The sequence below is a fragment of the Coturnix japonica genome, chromosome 10 (genome assembly GCF_054131305.1).
Source record: "Coturnix japonica strain WE chromosome 10, WE-NBRP24, whole genome shotgun sequence".
In the NCBI taxonomy this organism is placed as follows: domain Eukaryota; kingdom Metazoa; phylum Chordata; class Aves; order Galliformes; family Phasianidae; genus Coturnix; species Coturnix japonica.
Window position 1 is genome coordinate 1072187 of NC_140672.1, and position 19913 is coordinate 1092099.

The 19913-nt window shown below is 61.2% G+C and overlaps 2 protein-coding genes across 3 annotated transcripts; one reads left to right on the top strand and one right to left on the bottom strand.

Annotated features, from left to right (window-relative positions):
- The first annotated feature begins 521 nt into the window (after positions 1-521).
- On the top strand, positions 522-3812 carry MRPS24 (mitochondrial ribosomal protein S24). Its single transcript, XM_085510130.1, has 4 exons — positions 522-572; positions 679-750; positions 1576-1687; positions 2688-3812. The coding sequence occupies exons 1-4, from the start codon at positions 540-542 to the stop codon at positions 2969-2971; spliced, it is 501 nt and encodes a 166-aa protein (XP_085366256.1). The 5' UTR covers positions 522-539; the 3' UTR covers positions 2972-3812.
- Positions 3466-19879, bottom strand: NPC1L1 (NPC1 like intracellular cholesterol transporter 1). 2 transcript variants are annotated; one of them, XM_085510048.1, is made up of 19 exons: positions 19159-19879; positions 16264-17822; positions 15419-15519; positions 14396-14568; positions 14187-14315; positions 13414-13596; positions 12629-12743; positions 11764-11891; positions 11229-11366; positions 10294-10383; positions 9469-9659; positions 8830-8957; positions 8257-8371; positions 7834-7889; positions 7207-7357; positions 5833-6064; positions 5018-5131; positions 4768-4930; positions 3807-4163 (listed from the first exon to the last, which is right to left on the bottom strand). In XM_085510048.1, exons 1-19 carry the CDS (start codon positions 19210-19212, stop codon positions 3910-3912), a joined length of 4074 nt encoding a protein of 1357 aa, XP_085366174.1. In that variant the 5' UTR covers positions 19213-19879; the 3' UTR covers positions 3807-3909. The 2 variants fall into 2 exon arrangements, with proteins under 2 accessions (XP_085366173.1, XP_085366174.1); XM_085510047.1 differs by lacking the exon at positions 7834-7889 and having other exon boundaries at positions 3466-4163.
- Positions 19880-19913: the final 34 nt, after the last annotated feature.

Sequence of the window (19913 nt, forward strand, 5' to 3'; positions counted from 1 at the left end):
GCTCTTTGAAGCTCCGGCCCCACTCCTGCACTCGAGTGTCCTTATGGGGTGAAGGGCCCTACAGGAGGGTGGGACGGGGATATGGGGCCGTGGGGTCATGGGGATATGGGACGTTATGGGGCAGGGCTGCCCTAAAGGCATCCTGTGGGTGGGGATGTGGGGTGGTGCCATTTGTCCCCACACTGCCCCGGGAACAGCGGGTAATGTGTGGGGCACCATATGGGGACAGCAGATAGGGACAGCACATAGGGACACTATATGGGGACATCATACAGGGACACCCCATATAGGGACATCCACTTGGAGGCATCATATAAGGACACCCTATAAAGGGACATCTTATAGGGACACCCCATAATGGGGACACCCCGTATGGGGACTCATATGGGGACACCCCATATAGGGACATCATATAGGGACACCCCATATAGGGACATGTTATATGGAGCTCCATAGGGCTCCTATGGGGCCGCTCCCATTCCTCCCACCCGCCAGGGGGCGCTGCCGCTTCCGCCGGAAGCTCCGTCCGTCGATCCAAGATGGCGGCGCGCACGGCCATGGGGGCGCTGCGGGTGGGAAAAGGGGGCGGGGGGCGACAGCGGGACGGGGGGGGGCAGCGGGGACCGGGGGGGGGTCAGCGGTGATGGCGGCGTCACAGCTGTGCCCCCCCCCCTGTAGGTTCTGCCCCACAACCACAGCCCGGCCCTCACCGCCTGCCGCGGCCTGCACGGCACCGCGCCCTGCCTCAAGGTGAGATACGGCACAGCACCCCCCCACCCCCCATATCCCCCCCATCACCCCCCACCCCCCCCACCCCCCCCATCCATAGGCCCTATAAGGCCCCACATCACCACCCCGTCACTGCCCCCATCAACCCCCATCACCCCCCATATCTCCCCTATCCCCCCATCATCCCCCTGTCAGGCCCCCCATAATCCCCCATAACCCCCCATTGCCCCCATTAACCCCATCCCTCATCACCCCCCCCATTGCCCTCTCCCCCCCCCCATCATTCCCTCCATCACCCCCCACCCCCCCATCCATCCCCCTATCAGAACCCCCAACACCCCCAATCTGCCCCATCAACCCCCATATCCCCCCATCACCCCCCCATCATCCCCCTGTCAGGCCCCCCATCATCACCCCCCACCCCCCCCAGTCACTCCCCCCCCCATCACCCCCCCATTAACCCCATCCCTCATCACCCCCCCATCGCTCTCTCCCCCCCATCATCCCCCCCCATCATCCTCATCACCACCCCACCCCTCCCCCATCATCACCCCCCATAACCCCCCTATATACCCCATATCCCCCCCATCACCCCCCTCCCTTCACCCCCTCTCATCACCCCCACATCAGCCCCCGTAAACCCCCAATATACCCCATAACCCCCCCCCATCACCCCCCATCATCACCCCCCTATCAGCCCCCATAACCTCCCTATATACCCTATATCCCCCCCATCACCCCCCCCCATTAACCCCATCCCTCATCACCCCCCCCCATCACCCCCCCCCCCATATCCCCCCATCCCCCCGTTCCCACCCCCCCTCTGACCCCTTTTCCCCCCCCCAGACTCGAGCCGCTCGGGTCCGTGTTGGCAAAGGGGACAAACCCGTCACGTACGAGCAGGCCCACCCCCCCCATTACATCGCACACCGCAAGGGCTGGCTGTCCCTGCACACCGGTACGTGGGGGGGGCATAAAACAACCAGCATCCCCTATTGACCCCATTGGGGGGGGACATAACAACCCCATCCCCTATTGGCCCCATTGGAGGGAAGACACATCCCCTATTGACCCCATTGGGGACACACACACCCCCACCCCCTGCTGCCCCCATTGGGGTGGGACATAACAACAACCCCCATCCCCTATTGACCCCATTGGGGGGGGACATAACAACCCCCATCTCCTATTGACCCCATTGTGGGGGGGACACATCCCCTATTGACCCCATAGAGGACACACAGCCATCCCCATCCCCTATTGACCCCATTGGAGAGGGGACACATTCCCTATTGACCCCATTGGGGACTCAACCACCATCCCCTGCTGACCCTATGGGGACACCCACCATCCCCATCCCCTATTGACCCCATAGAGGACACACACAACACCCATCCCCTCCTGACCCCACTGGAGGGGGGACACATCCCCTCCTGCCCCATAGGGGACACACACACAACACCCACCCCCTGCTGACCCCATTGGGGAGGGACATAACAACCCCCATCCCCTATTGACCCCATTGGAGGGGGGCACATCCCCTATTGACCCCATAGGGGACACACAGCCATCCCCATCCCCTATTGACCCCATTGGGGACACCCACCATCCCCATCCCCTATTGACCCCATTGGAGGGGGGACACATCCCCTATTGACCCTACTGGGGATACACACATAACCCCCACCCCCTCCTGACCCCATAGGGGATACACACACAACACCCCCCATCCCCATCCCCTATTGACCTCAATGGGGTGACCATCCCCTCCTGCCCCCATTGGGGACACACAACAACCCCCATCCCCTATTGACCCCATTGGAGGGAGGACACATCCCCTATTGACCCCATTGGGGACACCCCCCATCCCATCCCCTACTGACCCCATTGGGGGGACCATCCCCTCCTGACCCCATTGGTGGTACATATAACAACCCCCCCTGCCCCCTTGCCCCCAGGTAACCTGTCAGGTGAGCCGGGTGCCGCACAGCGCACCGTGGAGGACGCGTTCCTGCGCCGCTTCTTTCACGGCACGTTTCCCGGCTGTTTGTCGGAGCAGCTGGTGGTGAAGCGTCGCTGCAACGTGCTGCTGCTCTGCCCGGTGCTGCTGCGCCAGCTGCCCCCCGCCAAGCTCTGCTTCCTGCTGGGCTACGCAGAGACCCTCCTGTCCCACCTGTACAAGTGCCCCGTCAGCATCCAGGTGCAGACCGTGCCCGACAGGGTGATCTACAAGTACATCTGAGGGGAGATAAGGGGAGCGGAGCCGTGACACTGTGTGGGGCTGGGTGGGTCGGGGGGTGATGGCACAACGGGAGACCCCATGTTGTGGGTGATGGACCCCGTCCTGTGTGTGTGTTGTGTTGTGTTGTCTGGGTGGGGGTCTGACCCCACTGTGGCCTTTGGGGTCTTGACCCCATGGGGACCCACCCCCATTGTGCCCATGGATCTTCATCCCATGGGGACCCGTCCCCATTGAGCCACTTGGGGTCATCATCCCATGGGGACCCATCCCTGCTGTGCCCATGTGCCCTATGGGGTCTTGATCCCACAGGGACCTGTCCCCATTGAGCCACATGGGGTCTTCATCCCATGGGAACCCACCCCCACACTGCCCATATACCCTTTGGGGTCCTGATCCCACAGGGACCTGTCCCCATTGAGCCATATGGGGTCTTCATCATATGGGGACCCATCCCTGCCTTTCCCATATGCCCTATGGGGTCTTGATCTTATGGGGTCTTGATCCCATGGGGACCCACCCCCATTGTGCCCATGGATCTTCATGCCATAGGGGCCTGTCCCCATTGAGCCACATGGGGTCTTGATCCCATAGGGACCCATCTCCACTATGCCCATACGCCCCCTGGGGTCTTGATCTTATGGGGTCTTGATGTCACAGGGACCCATCCCCACTGTACCCATATACTCTATGGGGTCTTGATCCCATGGAGTCCCATCCCCACCATGGATGTCTGTCCTTTGGGGTTTTGATCCCATACAGCCCCATTCAATCACTGTCACACAGCGCACGCTCCCTCCCATTAAAACCCCCATAAAACCCATTAAAGACTCATCAATGCAAATGACAAAAGCACTTTAAATACAACAACGGCGTACAAAAGGGCCGTGGGGGGCAGCCATGGCAATGTGGGGCAGCCATGGCAATGTGGGGCAGCCACATCAATGTGGGGCCGCGTCCTCGAAGCCGGGGTTGGTGATGCCAGACCTGGTGCCCTCGGTGCCCCCCATGCCACATTTGGTGCATCCTGTGCCATCCTTGGTGCCCTCTGTGCCCAATTCGGTGCCTTTTGTGCCCAGTTCGGTGCCTTTTGTGCCCAATTCGGTGCCTTTTGTGCCCAATTTGGTGCCCTCCATCCCGTTCTCGGTGCCCTCCGTGCCCGATTTGGTGCCCCCTGTGCTGAGTGGGGCCGGACCTGTGGGGATATGGGGATGGGGTCAGCACAGATGAGGGGCTGTGGGTGGATGTGGGGTGGATGTGAGGCCATGGGGTGGATGTGAGGGGGCTGTGGGGCAGATGTGGGGTGGATTTGGGGCCATAGGTGGGAGGTGTGGATGTGGGGCTGTAGGTGTGGATGTGGGGTATATATGGGGCCATGGGGTGGATGTGGGGTGGCCTTGGAGGGGGATGGCTGTGGGGCTGTAGGGGTGGATATGGGATGGATATGGGGTGGATGTTGGGTGGATATAGGGCTGTAGAGGTGAACGTGGGGTGGCTGTGGGGCTGTGGGTCTGTAGGGGGGCTGTGGGGTGGCTGTGGGGCCATAGGGGTGGCTGTGGGGTGGCTGTGGGGCCGTAGGGGTGGATATGGGGTGGCTGTGGGGCTGTAGGGTGGATATGGGGTGGATATGGGGTGGCTGTGGGGCTGTAGGGGTGGATATGGGGTGGCTGTGGGGTGGATATGGGGTGGCTGTGGGGTGGCTGTGGGGCTGTAGGGTGGATATGGGGTGGATATGGGGTGGATATGGGGTGGATATGGGGTGGATATGGGGTAGCTATGGGGTGGCCGTGGGGCCGTACCGATGTAGCTGAGCAGCACGGGCAGGAAGACGAGCCCGTGAGCGAGTCCCACCAACGTGATGATGAAGTTGAGGCGGAAGAAGAAGATCTGGATGAGCTGCGCTTTGGCGAAGGCCAGAACCACGACGCCCGGCAGGTTGGTCATGGCCACCCCCGCCACCACCTGCCATAGGGGGGGGGACATGGGGTGAGGATCCTGCCGGCCCCACACATCCCCCCCCAGCCCCATAGACGTGGCTGTGCCCCACACCTTGCTGCCCATGTTGATGGTGGCGTCGGCCGCGCGCTCCACGCGGGTGGGTCGGCGGCTTTGAGCGAACGCGACGGTCAGATGGGACACGAACTCCACTGAGATACCAACGGCCTGGGGGGCACGGGGGGACAGGGGGGATATGGGGATGTTATAGGGGGACATGGGGGGACACCATGGGGACATCATTGAGGGAAATGGGGACGTCATAGGGGGACGTCAATGAGGGACATGGGGATGTCATAGGGATGTTATGGTGGAGATGTCATGGGGGGGGACAGGGGGGCCATGGGGGGACATGGGGATGTTATAGGGGGACATGGGATGACATGGGGGGACACCATGGGGACATCATTGAGGGACAGGGGGGGACATGGGGACGTTATAGGGGGACGTCATGGGGGACATAGGGACATCATAGGGATGTTATGGTGGAGACATCATGGGGGGGGACAGGGGGGCTATGGGGGGACATGGGGGGACATGGGGACATTATAGGGGGACATCGTGGGGGGTGGACAGGGGGGACATGGGGATGTCATTGAAGGACATGGGGGGACATGGGGACGTCATAGGGATATTATACAGGGGGTGTCATGGGGGCACTTCATAGGGGGACATCACGGGGACATCATTGAGGGACATGGGGGGACATGGCAGGACATCATAGGGGGACATCATGGGGGGGGACAGGGGGTGTCATGGGGGGACATCATAGGGACATCATTGAGGGACATGGGGGGACATGGGGACGTCATAGGGGGGACATGGGGACGTCCCCACATCACCCCATAGACCCCCCCCCCCCCACTCACCGCCACGAGGTTGATGAGCGCCACGGCGTTGTATGGGATGTCCCATAGGGCCATGAGCCCCACGGTGTCCAACAGGATCATGGTGATGGTGATGACGGTGGCGGCGCTGGAGCGCAGGTCCATCCCCAGCAGCAGGAACGAGACCAGGAAGGTGGGAGCCAGACACATGGCCATGGTCAGCAGCCCCTCCAGCACCACCGACAGGTACTGCTCGTAGTACACGTACGTCACCCTGCGGGACGGCACAGGCACTGCATAGGGACACAGCCCCATAGGGAGCCCTATAGGGCATCCCATAGGGAACCCCATAGGGAACATACAGGGAACCCCATAGGGAACATACAAGGAACCCCATAGGGAACCCTATAGGGCATCCCATAGGGAACCCCATAGGGAACACACAGGGACCCCACAGGGAACCCCATAGGGAACATACAAGGAACCCCAGAAGGAGCCCCATAGGGAACCCTATAGGGCATCCCATAGGGAACCCCATAGGGAACACACAGGGAGCCCCATAGGGAACATACAGGGAACCCCATAGGGAACCTTATAGGGCATCCCATAGGGAACCCCATAGGGAACACACAGGGAACCCCATAGGGAACATACAAGGAACCCCAGAAGGAGCCCCATAGGGAACCCTATAGGGCATCCCATAAGGAACCCCATAGGGAATACACAGGGAACCCCATAGGGAACCCTGTAGGGAACATACAAGGAGCCCCACAGGGAGCCCCATAGGGTATCCCATAATGAACCCCATAGGGAACACACAAGGAGCCCCATAGGGAACCCCAGAAGGAGCCCCATAGGGAACCCTATAGGGTATCCCATAAGGAACCCCATAGGGAACATACAAGGAACCCCAGAAGGAGCCCCATAGGGAACCCTATAGGGCATCCCATAAGGAACCCCATAGGGAACACACAGGGAGCCCCATAGGGAACATACAAGGAGCCCCATAGGGCAGCACACAGGGAAGCCCCACAGGAAACCCCATAGGGAACATACAGGGCACTCCACCGGGAATCCCATAGGGAACCCCATGGGAGTGGGCATGGGGCACCAATGGTGAACCCAAAGTGGGCATGGGACACCCCCCCACTCCCATGCCGTGCCCCCCAACCACTCCCCCCACATCTCCCCCATTGCCCCCTATACCCCCCCCATATCCCCCCATAACACCCCATATCCCCCCCTATACCCCCCCATATCCCCTCTATATCCCCATATCCCCTCTATATCCCCCCATATCCCCCCATATCCCCCCCTATATCCCCTCTATATCCCCCATATCCCCCCATAACACCCCATATCCCCCCATAACACCCCCTATATCCCCCATATCCCCCCACACCCCCCATATCTCACGTATATGGGAAGACACGGAAGTCGGGCTGGGTTCCCGGCACTTTGCGCAGCGTGGTGGTGATTTCTTCGGCCAGAGCGCGAGCGGCTCTGAGCGCGGCCGTGAAATCCTGCGACGTGCGCAGCGGGCGCTGGTACGCCATGAAGCGGGACGCTGGGGGGTTATGGGGTTATAGGGGGGGATATGGGGTTATATGGGGTTATATGGGGGGATATGGGGGGATATGGGGGGTTATAGGGGGTTATAGGGGGTGATAGGGGGTTATAGGGGGTTATAGGGGGGGATATGGGGTTATATGGGGTTATGGGGTGATATGGGGGGATATGGGGGGATATGGGGGGGGGATATGGGGGTGATATGGGGGGATATGGGGGGATATGGGGGTGATATGGGGGGATATGGGGGGATATGGGGTTATAGGGGGTTATAGGGGGGGATATGGGGTTATATGGGGTTATAGGGGGTTATATGGGGTTATATGGGGGTTATGGGGTGATATGGGGTTATAGGGGGTTATAGGGGGTTATAGGGGGTTATAGGGGGTCATATGGGGTGATATGGGGTGATATGGGGCGACATGGGGTGACACACAGCACCCCCAGACCCACAGCACCCCGCCCCATGCTCACCCAGAATGGTGCCGTTGGCGTCCATGCTGACCGCGGTGTCGTAGGCGCCCAGGCCGCTATGGGGAGATATGGGGTCAGGGAGGGGGGTGGGCTATAGGGTGGGCTATAGGGTGGGCTATAGGGTGGGCTAGGCTATAGGGTGGGCTATAGGATGGGATGGGGTGGGCTATAGGGTGGTATGGGGTGGGGTGGGATATAGGGTGGGGTGGGATCGGCTATAGGGTGGGATATAGTGTGGGCTATGGGGTGGGGTGGGCTATAGGGTGGGCTATAGGATGGGATGGGGTGGGCTATAGGGTGGGATGGGGTGGGGTGGGATATAGGGTGGGATGGGATCGGCTATAGGGTGGGATATAGTGTGGGCTATGGGGTGGGGTGGGCTATAGGGTGGGCTATAGGGTGGGCTATAGGGTACCCACGTACCCCTTGGCGCACTCCAATGTGGGGCGGTCGTGGAGGAACCAGGGCAGGTAGTGCTGGAACTCAGCGGGTGTGGGGCGGCGCGAGCTGTTCATGCACTGCAGGCAGCCCAGGGACGCTATGGGGCCACAATGGGGACGGGGGTTATGGGGTCAGTGGGAGCACAATGGGAACACAATGGGATCCGTCATGGGGTTGAATTGGAACCCAATTGGGTCCATCACAGGGCTCAATGGGAACCCAATGGGAGCCATCATGGGGCTCAATGGGAACCCAATGGGATCCTTCACAGGACTTAATGGGAACCCTACAAGATCCCAATGGGATCCGTTTCAGGGCTGAATGGGAACTTTGTGAGATCCCAAGGGGATTCCAATGGGAATTTCCTGAGCACCCAATGGGATGATCCCAATGATCCCCATCCCACCACCCAATGGGAACCCCTTTAAAACCCCATAACCCATAACACCCCATAACACCCCATAACCCATAACACCCCATAACCCATAGCACCCCATAGCACCCCATAACCCATAACACCCCATAACCCATAGCACCCCATAGCACCCCACTCACTGCTGGTGGAGGGGCAGAACTCCCCGCTGTGCTCCCCATAGCGGTGGATGCGGCAGCAGCGCCCCGTGGGGTTCAGCCAGTCCAGGAAATCATCGAGCCACGAGGTGGCCGGGATGGCCAGGTACGAGCTGGGGGGGACAGACCCCAAATGGGGGGTGACCCCAAAGGATCCTCATATGGCCCCATGTGGGGGGGGAGAGTGGCCATAGATAAGATGGGGGTGGCCCCAAGAGCCCCTGGATGGGGACATGGTGACCCCAAATAGAGGATGGTGATCCCAAATGGGGGATGGGGACCCCAAATGGGGACATGGTGACCCCAAGTGTGTCCAGATGGGGATATAAAGACCCCAAATGGGGGATGGTGACCCCAAATGGCCCCTATATGCACTCAGATGGGGATATGGTGATCCTAAATAGAGGATGGTGATCCCAAATGGGAACAGTGACCCCAAATGGAAGATGGTGACCCCAAGTGTCCCCAAATGACCCCAAATCCACCCATATGGGGACATGGCGACCCTAAATGAGGGACAGTGACCCCAAGTGTCCCCAGAGCAGGACATGGCCCAGTCCTGGGGTGGTGTGGATGGCTGTGGGTCGCAGTGGGGCAGCCATGGGGCAGCTGTGGGGCACTCACACGTTGGGGAACTGCGTGGCGTATTGGATGGTCTGTGTGAGGGAGTTGTTGTCGCAGCCGGCGCTGGAGCAGATGGCGTTGGAGCCCAACGTGGAGCTGAAGTTGAACCCGGACGTGGTGACAAAGTACGTGGGGACCCCAACGTGCAGGTAGCGCTCCATGGCCGAGAAGAAGCGCAGCATGTACGAGTCCTGCGGGAACGGGGTCAATGGGGGGGGGACAACGGGGGGACCCTAAATGGGGGGTGGCCCCAAATAGGGGGGAGGGGGGGCAAAGCATCCCAAAGTGTCCCCATATGGGAGTGGGGTGGCCCCAAGAGTGCCCAGATGGGGACACAGTGACCCCAAATAGGGGGGGACCCCAATTGGTGACCTCAAATAGGGGGTGGACCACGAATAGGGGGGGGTGGCCCCAAAGCATCCCTGAATGTCCCCATATGGGAGTGGAGTGGCCCTAAGAGTGCCCATATGGGGACACCGTGGCCCCAAATAAGGGATGGTGACCCCAAATGGGAAGGGGGGTGACGTCAAATAAGGGGGGGACCACAAATAGGGAAGGATCCCAAATAGGGGGGGGGGGGGGCGCCCAAAGCATCCCTGAATGTCCCCATATGGGAGTGGAGTGGCCCTAAGAGTGCCCATATGGGGACACGATGGCCCCAAATAGGGGATGGTGGCCTGAAATGGGGACAAGGTGACCCTGGGTGGCTTTAAATGAGGGTATTGTGGCTGCAGATTGGGGTATAGGGACCCCAAATAGGGGATGGTGACCCCAGGTGTCCCCAGTTGGGGGCACAGACCCACAGCAGCCCCCAGCCCCACACACCGTTGGCATGGAGAGCTCCTGGTCCAGCCCCACCTCCACCTGCAGCATCAGGTACAGCCCACAGAACGAGAAGGCGAGGAACAGCAGCACCTGCAGGGCACACACAGCCCCATAACCAACAGCCCCATAACCAACAGCCCCATAACCAACAGCCCCATAACCAACAGCCCCATAACCAACAACCCCATAGCCAGAAACCCCATAGCCAGAAACCCCATAGCTACAGACCCCATACACCCCACAGCTGTGTTCCTCATCGCCAAGAACCCATAGCCCTAAACCTATACCCACACACCCCATAGCCCTACACCCACACTCCATACCCCCCCACACCCCATAAAACCCCCCCATACCCCACCCCATACCCCCCCCCATACCCACCCCATACCCCCCATACCCCATGGCCATACCCAACCCACACCCCATAACCCCCATACCCCCTCTATCCCCCACCCCATACCACACCATACCCTCCCATCTCTCACCCCATACCCCCCCCATCCCCATACCCACCCCATATTCATACCCAGCCTATATCCCCCCCATATCCCCACATACCCTACCCATACCCCCCCCATACCCATACCCACCCCACACTCCATACCCTCCCATCCCCACCCCATACCCCCCCTATACTCATACCCCCCTGTACCCATACCCCCCCCATAAGCCCCCTATACCCATACCCACCCCATATCTCCCCTATACCCATACTCACCCACCCCATACCCCCTCCATAGCCCCCCAAATACCCATACCCACCCCATACCCCCTCCATACCCATACCCATACTCACCTCATCCCCACCCCATACCTTCCCTATACCCATACACACCCCATACCCCCCTCATACCCATACCCACCCCATATCCCCACATACCCCACCCCATAAGCCCCCTATACCCATACCCCCCCCCCCCCATCTCCCCGCTCACCACAGCCGGCCGCACCCATCGGTGCAGCAATACGGGGCTGTAGAACCGGCTCATGAAGGGTCTCAGCAGCCGCAGCCCCGGCCCCGTGTGTCCGCGCGGCTCCGTCCCACAACAGCAGCACACGTCATAGCGACCGGCCTGGGCAGCAGGGGGAGATGGGGGACCAGCCCCATAGGGTGGATGGAGCCCCATAGGGTGGAGGCCCATAGCCCCTAACCCACCCCATAGGGCCGGATGGAGCCCCATAGCCCCTAACTCGCCACATAGGGCAGATGGAGCCCCATAGCCCCTAACCCACCCCATAGGGCCGGATGGAGCCCCATCTCCATCCTGGGTACCCCATAGGTAACCCTATGTCCATACTGGGCACCCTATAGCCATTCTAGGCACCCCATCTCTATACTGGGCACCCCACAGGCATCCTATATCCATACTGGGTACCCTATATGCATCCCATCTCCATCCTGGGCACCCCATAGACACCCTATATCCCTACTGGGCACCCCCCGCCCCATAGCCCCCCATCCCCCCCCACCTCCTGTCGCCGTGTGTCCAGCGCCAGCAGCGCCACGAAGGCCGACATCTGCAGCAGGAAATCGAAGGCGATGGAGACGGCGGCCGTGAGGGCGAAGGTGCGAACAGCCGGCATGGAGGAGAGCGAGCCTGCACCCACAGCACCCATAGGGAACAGGGAGCCCATAGGGAACAGTGAGAGCCCATAGGGACACAGTGAGAGCCCATAGGGACACAGTGAGAGCCCATAGGGACACAGTGAGAGCCCATAGGGACACAGTGAGAGCACATAGGGACACAGGGAGAGCCCATAGGGACACAGGGAGAGCCCATAGGGACACAGGGAGAGCCCATAGGGACACAGGGAGAGCCCATAGGGAACAGGGAGAGCCCATAGGGACACAGGGAGAGCCCATAGGGACACAGGGAGAGCCCATAGGGACACAGGGAGAGCCCATAGGGACACAGGGAGAGCCCATAGGGACACAGGGAGAGCCCATAGGGACACAGGGAGAGCCCATAGGGACACAGGGAGAGCACATAGGGCACCCAGCAGCATCAGCAGCACCCATGGGGCACCCATGTGGGACACCCATTGGAGCACCCAACACGACACCCATAGGGCACCCATCAGACGATCCTTTGGGGCACCCACTGTGACACCCATTGAGTATCATCCATTGGGGCACCCATTGTAATGCCCATCACACAGCCCATGGGGCACCCACTGGGCATCCATCATGGCACCCATTGGGCACCCATTGGGCACCCATTGGGGCATCCATCATGACACCCATTGAGGGACCCATTGGGGAGCCCATCGTGACACCCATAGTGATGCCCACCAGACACCCATCGTGGCACCCATCAGGTCACCCCTCGCTCACCCAGGCAGAAGCAGATGACCTCGGACAGGCTGCACAGCATCATGCTGGGCGCCACCTGCGCCAGCACGCGCCCGATGTGCTGCTCCCGCGTCTCCCCCGGCTCCCGCTCCGACTGCTGCTGGGGGGGGTCGGGCTCAGGGGGGTCCCAGCACCCAAAGGTGCAACCCAGCACCCAACGGGATCCCAGCACCCACAACCTATGGGGGCTCCCGGTGCCCACAGGAACCCAATGGCCACCCAACCCAAAGGGGTCTTGGAACCCAATGGTGCCCCCCAGTGCCCACCCACCCTATAGGGACCCTGACACCCAAGGGTGCAACACAGCACCCTCCCAAGGAGGTTCTGGTGTCCACCCACCTATGGGGACCCCAAGTACCCAAAGGAACCCAATGCCCACCCAACCTAATTGGAACCCAATGGGGCAGCCCAGTGCCCACCCACCCTATAGGGACCCTGACACCCAAGGGTGCAACCCAGCACCCTCCATCCTAAAGGGACCCCCAGTCCCCAGTGCCCACCCAACCCATGGGGTCCCTGGAACCCAAAGGAACCCAATGGCCACCCAACCCAAAGGGGTCTTGGAACCCACTGGTGCCCCCAGTGCCCACCCACCCCATAGGGACCCTGGCACCCAAGGGTGCAACCCAAGGAGGTCCCGGTGTGCACCCACCCATAGGGACCCCCAGTGCCCAAAGGAACCCAACAGGGACCCAGGGCACCCCTGTGCCCTCCAACCCATAGTGACCCCCACCCCCGGGGTACCCAGCACCCACGGGTGCCCCCACCTGATACTCCTGCACGAAGATGAAGATGTTGTCAGCACCCACAGCCAGAACCAGGAACGGAACCACCTCCAGGATGATGAGGGACGACGGGAGCCCCAGCAGCGCCAGGAGCCCCATGGCCGCCATGACGGCGCCCAGCACCACCGCGATGCCGCCCAGCGCCAGCGTCACCTTCGACTCCACCTGAGGGGGCAGCAGGGGGTCAACCCGCCCCATTGCGCCCTACAACCCCCCATTGCGCCCCATGGCCACCGACCCCACAGCCACCAAACCATAAACCCCACAGCCATCAGCCCAGAGCCACCCATAGCTACAAACCCCATAGCTGAGCACCCCATAGCCCTGCACCTATAGCTACCTACCCCACAGCCAGCACCCCATACACCCCACAGCCATGAACCCATAGCCATGCCCCACACACACCCCAGAGTGCCCCACAGACCCACACAATACCCACATACCCCATAAAGCCCCCCACCATACCCACAACCCCCATCCCATACATCCCATAGCGCCCCACTCCATACCCACACCCCTGCACCCCCATTGCCCCCCACCCACCCCATAGCGCCCCACTCCATACCCACATCCCCTTACCCCCATTGCCCCCCACACCCCATAGCCCCCCACTCCATACCCACACCCCCTTACCCCCATAGCGCCCCACTCCATACCCACACCCCTGCACCCCCATTGCCCCCTACACCCCATAGCGCCCCACTCCATACCCACACCCCCTTACCCCCATTGCCCCCCATAGCCCCACTCCATACCCACACCCTCCTCCAGGCCGTGAACTCCCCCAGTGCCAGCGCGATGTAAGCAAACACCAGCAGGTAACTGACAGCGAACACGGGCAGGTCCTGGGCCGTGGTGCGGCTCAGCTCGTCCTCCAGCGAGCGCTGAGTGTGGGGCAGGGGGGTCAGCAGGACCCACGGCTGCCCCCCATTGCCCCCATTGCCCCCCATTGCCCCCACGGTACCTCGGCCATGTAGGACACGCTCAGGTTGGAGCTGTGTTTGCTCTGGAAGCGCTGCAGCTCCTCCAGGAATCGCTCCTCCCAGCTCAGCACCCAGCGCTGCCGGGGGTCACCAGGGGGGAAGTTGTTCAGGGAGTAGGTGAGAATCAGCGCCTCCGCCTCTGTGTACTCTGAGCCTGCGGGACAGGGGGACATGGGGTGCTATTGGGTGCCACTGGGATCCATTGGGATCCATTGGGCCATATAGAGCTCCATTGGGCTCCATTGGGCCACAAAGGGCTCCGTTGGGCTCCATTGGGTGCCATTGGGATCCATTGGGATCCATGGGGTGCCATTGGGCTCCATTGGATGCCATTGGGCCACAAAGGGCTCCATTGGGTTCCATTGGGCCATATAGAGCTCCATTGGGCACCATTGGGCTCCATTGGGTGTTGCTGGGCTCCATAGGATCACAATGGGCTCCACTGGGCCACATAGAGCTCCATTGGGTTCTACTGGGCTACAAAGGGCTCCTTTGGGTTCCACAGGGCCACAGAGGGTTCCATTGGGCCACATAAAGTTCCATTAGGCACCACTGGGTTCCGCTGGGCTCCATTGGGCCACAAAGGGCTCCATTGGGTTCCATTGGGCCACATAGAGCTCCATTGAGCTCTGTTGGGTTCCATTGGGCTCCACTGGAACACACTGAGCTCCACTGGGTTCCATTGGGTTCCATTGGGCCACAAAGGGCTCCATTGGGCACCACTGGGTTCTATTGGGCTCCATAGGAACACATAGGGCTCCATAGGGTTCGACTGGGTTCCATTGGGCCACAAAGAGTTCCATTAGATTCCATTGGGTTCCATAGGAACACACAGGGCTTCATTGAGCTCCATTGGGTTCCACTGGGCCACACAGGGCTCCATTGTGTATCTCTAAGGGCTCTATCTCAACTCCCACAGCACCCATCGTACCCCACATCACCCCATAGCGCCCCATAACCCCACATCACCCCATGACCCCCCCCCACCCCACAGCCCCACTGACCTGGGTACCCCCCGAAGGCGATATAGGGGAAGACGGGCCCCCCATAGGAGGCCATGCAGCTCATCTCCAGCGCCGTGATGTCCATAAAGGAGAGCGGGGAGCTTTGGGGGGGGGGTTGTGGGGCCAGGTGAGCGGTGTGGGGCCAATGGGTGTCCCCCCACCCCACAACCCCACACAGCCCCACACTGTGTCCTTTGCGTGCCATCCCCACAGTCTGCGCCCTCTCAACCCTACAACTCACTGCCCCATAGATCACATGCCATCCAACACTGATGGCCACCACCCCAACCCTACAACCCAGCTCCCATCCCACACCCCATACCCAATGACAATCACCCCAACCCTACAACCCATCACCCTACAGCTCCCACCCCACTCCCAACAGCCATCACCCCATAGATCCCACCCAATGGCCATCACTTCATACCCAGCCCCACAACCCACTACCCCACACCCCAAACCCAATGACCATCACCACAACCCCCCAGCTCCCATGCAGTGACCATCACCCCATACCCCTCATCCCACACCCAATGACCATCACCCCAATAAACCCTCAGCCCTACCCCACAGCTCCCACCCCATACCCCACACCCATCACACCATTGATCCCATGCAGTGACCACCACCCCAGCCCCACAGCTCCCACCCCACACCCAGCACCCAATGGCCATCACCCCAACAAACCCTCAGCCCTACCCCACAGCTCCCACCCCATACCCCACACCCCATTGATCCCATGTAGTGACCACCACCCCAACCCCACAACCCCTCACCCCTCACCCCACACCCAGTGGCCATCACCCCAACCCCATCACCTATAACCCCCCACACACCCCACTCACTTGACGCAGTACATGACGTGGTCCCTCCAGTCTGCGGTTCCGCTGGTCCCGTCCCCGCTTTGCGCCGCCTCCATCGCGAGCCGGGTCCGGTTGTTCTGGAAGTACTGGGTGACGCTGTTGACGCAGCAGTCGGCGCTGGTGGCGTTACCGGGGTTGAGCGGCGCGTAACAAACATCCTTTAGTTGAATGGCCCTTTGCTCCTCCTGCACCCACACGCTGAGCTCCGCCAGCTCCTCCTGCAGCCGCAGCAGCTCCCGCAGCACGGCGGGGTTCAGCACCGAGCTGAAGTTCTTGGAGCCCAACAGAACCGAGTGATACGGGGCGGCCGGGCCGGGCCGCGGTTCCGTGATGATCACTTGGCACGTCCGGAAGAACGGCCCGAAGTGTCGGTCGTGGAAATCCTTCTCCAGCCGGGCCTGGCTGCCCGGCGCCGACCACAGCTCCACCGGGTCCGTGGTCAGACGCACCCGGTGCAGCCCCGCGCCCAGCCCGGCCACCAGCACCAACGACACCACCAGAACCGGGACCGGCCGCGTCGCCACCATCGTGCCCCAAAGGCGGAAGAGTTTGGCCATGGTGCTGTGAGAGCCAGATGATAAACGGGAGCAGCAGCCGCGTCTGGGGCTGGAGGAACCGGGGATGGAGCTGGAGCGGGTGGAGGTGGAAGAGCTGGAGCGACCTGAGGTGTGAGCGGAGCCGCAGGTGATGGCGGTGAGGAAGAGCAGCGCGAAGAAGCTGAAGAGCAGCGCGCACAGAACCAGCGCCCCGTCAGCAGAACCCAACCGGAACGGAGCCGGGGGTCCCGTGGGGGCAACGATGGGGGGACACGACGCGGCGCAGTCCTGGCAGCTGCACGGCTGCAGCTCCGGGCCCGGCGACCCCCGGCACGGCCACGCGCTGCCGTTCAGCGCCACGATGCCGCCGCCGGGTTCGGTGCCGTCCGGGAGCAGCACGAAGCGGATCCGTAACGGCGCCAGCCCGTTGTTGATGTCGCCCTGGAAGTCCAGCCAGCGCTGCGCCGTGCACAGCCGGGCGCCGTAGATGCCGCACATGGTGTCCAGCGCGAAGCCGCCCGTGGCCGGGAGCCGGACCCCGATGCACGAGTCAAACGCGGCCTCGGCGTAACGGCGCCGGTAGAAGCTCTGATACTCCAGCACCGCGCGACGCCCCGACGGCGACACGGGATCGGCCACGCGGGTCACGTTGATGAACAGACTCTGGTCAGGGCTGCAGATGTTGCTGCAGTGCAGGTTGGCGAAGTTGCGGGCGCAGGACGGACAGCGGGACAGCACCGCGCCGGACAGAGCCACCGACAGCCGCAGCGCCGTCAGTTGCGCCATGGAGCAGCAGAGCCGCGTGTCGTTGTCACCACGAACCAGCTCCGGGCACACGGTGCGCAGCAGCGGCAGCACCGCGGCCGAGGCGACTCGAGCCGGGCTGTTGTCCAGGCACGGGACGTCCGAGCTCAGCAGGGACCCGTTCAGCTCCGGGTTGCGGCCGCAGCTGCCGTAGAACGCGCAGTAACCGGCGGCGTGGATCGGGGTCAGCTCCGGCGCTGCCTGCGGGCGGCCGCGACACCGAGATGCTGCGGGGCTGAGCTCTGACTGAGCGGCACGAGGGGGAACCGGAACCGAACCCAGAACCGACCCACAGCCAAACAGGACCCGGCCCAAAACCGAATGGAAAAACGGACCCGGAACCGGCCCCAAAGCCACAACCAACACCAGAACAAACCCGGCCCCAAAGCCCGGACCCAACTCATCCCCAAACCCAAAACCAGAACCAGCACCAGAACCAGCCTGACCCCAAAGCCTGACCCCAAGTTCAAACCTAAGTCCGCACCAGACTCAGACCCAAATCCCGACCTGACCCAATCCAAATACAAACGGAAAACCAGACCCAGAACCAGCCCCAAAGCCAGAGCCAACACCAGAACCAACCCGACCCTGAAGCCCAACCCCAAATCCAAACCAGACTCAGATCCAGACCCAAATCCAGACCCAGACCAACTCCAAATCCAGACCCAACCCAATCCAAATCCAAATGGAAAACCAGACCCAACTCAGACCCAAATCCAAACCCAAATCCACACCAAACTCAGACCCAGCTCCAAATCCAGATCCAGCCCAACCCAAATCCAAACCAGACCCAAATCCACACCAGACTCAGAACCGTCCCTCAAACCAGACCCAATCCAAGCAGAAAAGCAGAACCAACCCCAAAACCAGAACCGACCCAAAACAAATCCATATCAAACCCAAACCCAGCCCTAAATCCAGCCCAACCCAAACCCAAACCCAGACCAGACCCACCCAACCCCGTCACAGACTCAAGTCCAAACCCAACCCAGGCCCACACCCAACCCAAAGCAAAGCCAGATCCAAACCAGAACCCAGACCCAAACCCAAATCCAAATCTGAACCCAAACCCAGACCCTAAAACCAGGCCAATTCAAACCCAAATCCAGACCCAGAACCAAATCCAGATCCAGAACCAACGCTGAATCCAAACTCCTTTCTGAACCCAAAACCAAACTCAGACCCAAATCAAATCCAAACCCAAATCAGAACTGACTCAGACCCAGAGATCCAAACCCAGACCCAGACCCAAATCCGGATCCAAAACCACACAAATGCAGCCCCAACCCCAGAACTCAAACCAGACCGGTCCAAACCCAGACCCAGACCCAGACCTGAGGCTGAATCCAAACAAAACCTAAACCAGACCCAAATCCACACCAGAACCGAACCAGACCCAAATCCACACCTCTGGATCAGAAACCTGAACTGAAACCCAGACCCAAATCAACCCCAAACCCCACCACCAGCCCCAAACCCGAACCAAACTGAACCCAGCTCCCAATCCAACCCCCCTCCCCTTCCCCCCCTGCCCTACCATTGCCAGCAGTGCTCCCAGCACGGTACCGGCCAGCACCGGGGCAGCCGCCATGATGGTACCGGCAGCACCGCGGTGCCGTTGTGGGACCCACAGTGAGCAATGGGGCGGCTGCGTCCCTATAGGGCGGCTGGTCCGACTGCACGAGGCCAATCAGCCCCGAGCGGGGCCGTAAAGTCGCTGTGATCATTAACCCCGATGGATCGATATCAGGGCCCGGCCCTCCCAGCGCAGCCGTGGGGCAACGGCGCCGTGTGGGGCCGAGCTGCCCCCTATAGGGGCGGGATATGGGGCAGGATATGGGGTGGGGTGGTGCCAGGCTCAAAGTGGTGCCTGCAATAGGGGAAGGAGGATGGAACCTAGAGTCCTATGGGTACATAGAGGGATCCATGGGGCACAGGGAGGGATCTATGGGGCTGGGGGGGGTGAAGGCGCCTCGGTGGCACCGTGAGGGTTCAGGGTCGAGCTGCAGCCTTGAGGAAGAGCTGAGCTGCCTGATAAGATGCCAGGGATGAGATAAGGGCCGGGGTGGCACCCAATGGTAGAACCCAATGGCAGCACCCAAAGTGGGGGCACCCAGTGCTGTGTGATGGATGGGATGGCACCCTATGGGGCAGCGCTATGGGGCAGCAGTGTGGGGCACACAGCTGTGGGGGGGTTACAGGGCACAGAGCCCCCATGCTGGGTGCTGGTGCCACCTGCACTGTGCCCTCACCCCATTTATGGCCCTGGGCACCGATAATGGTGGCACTTTG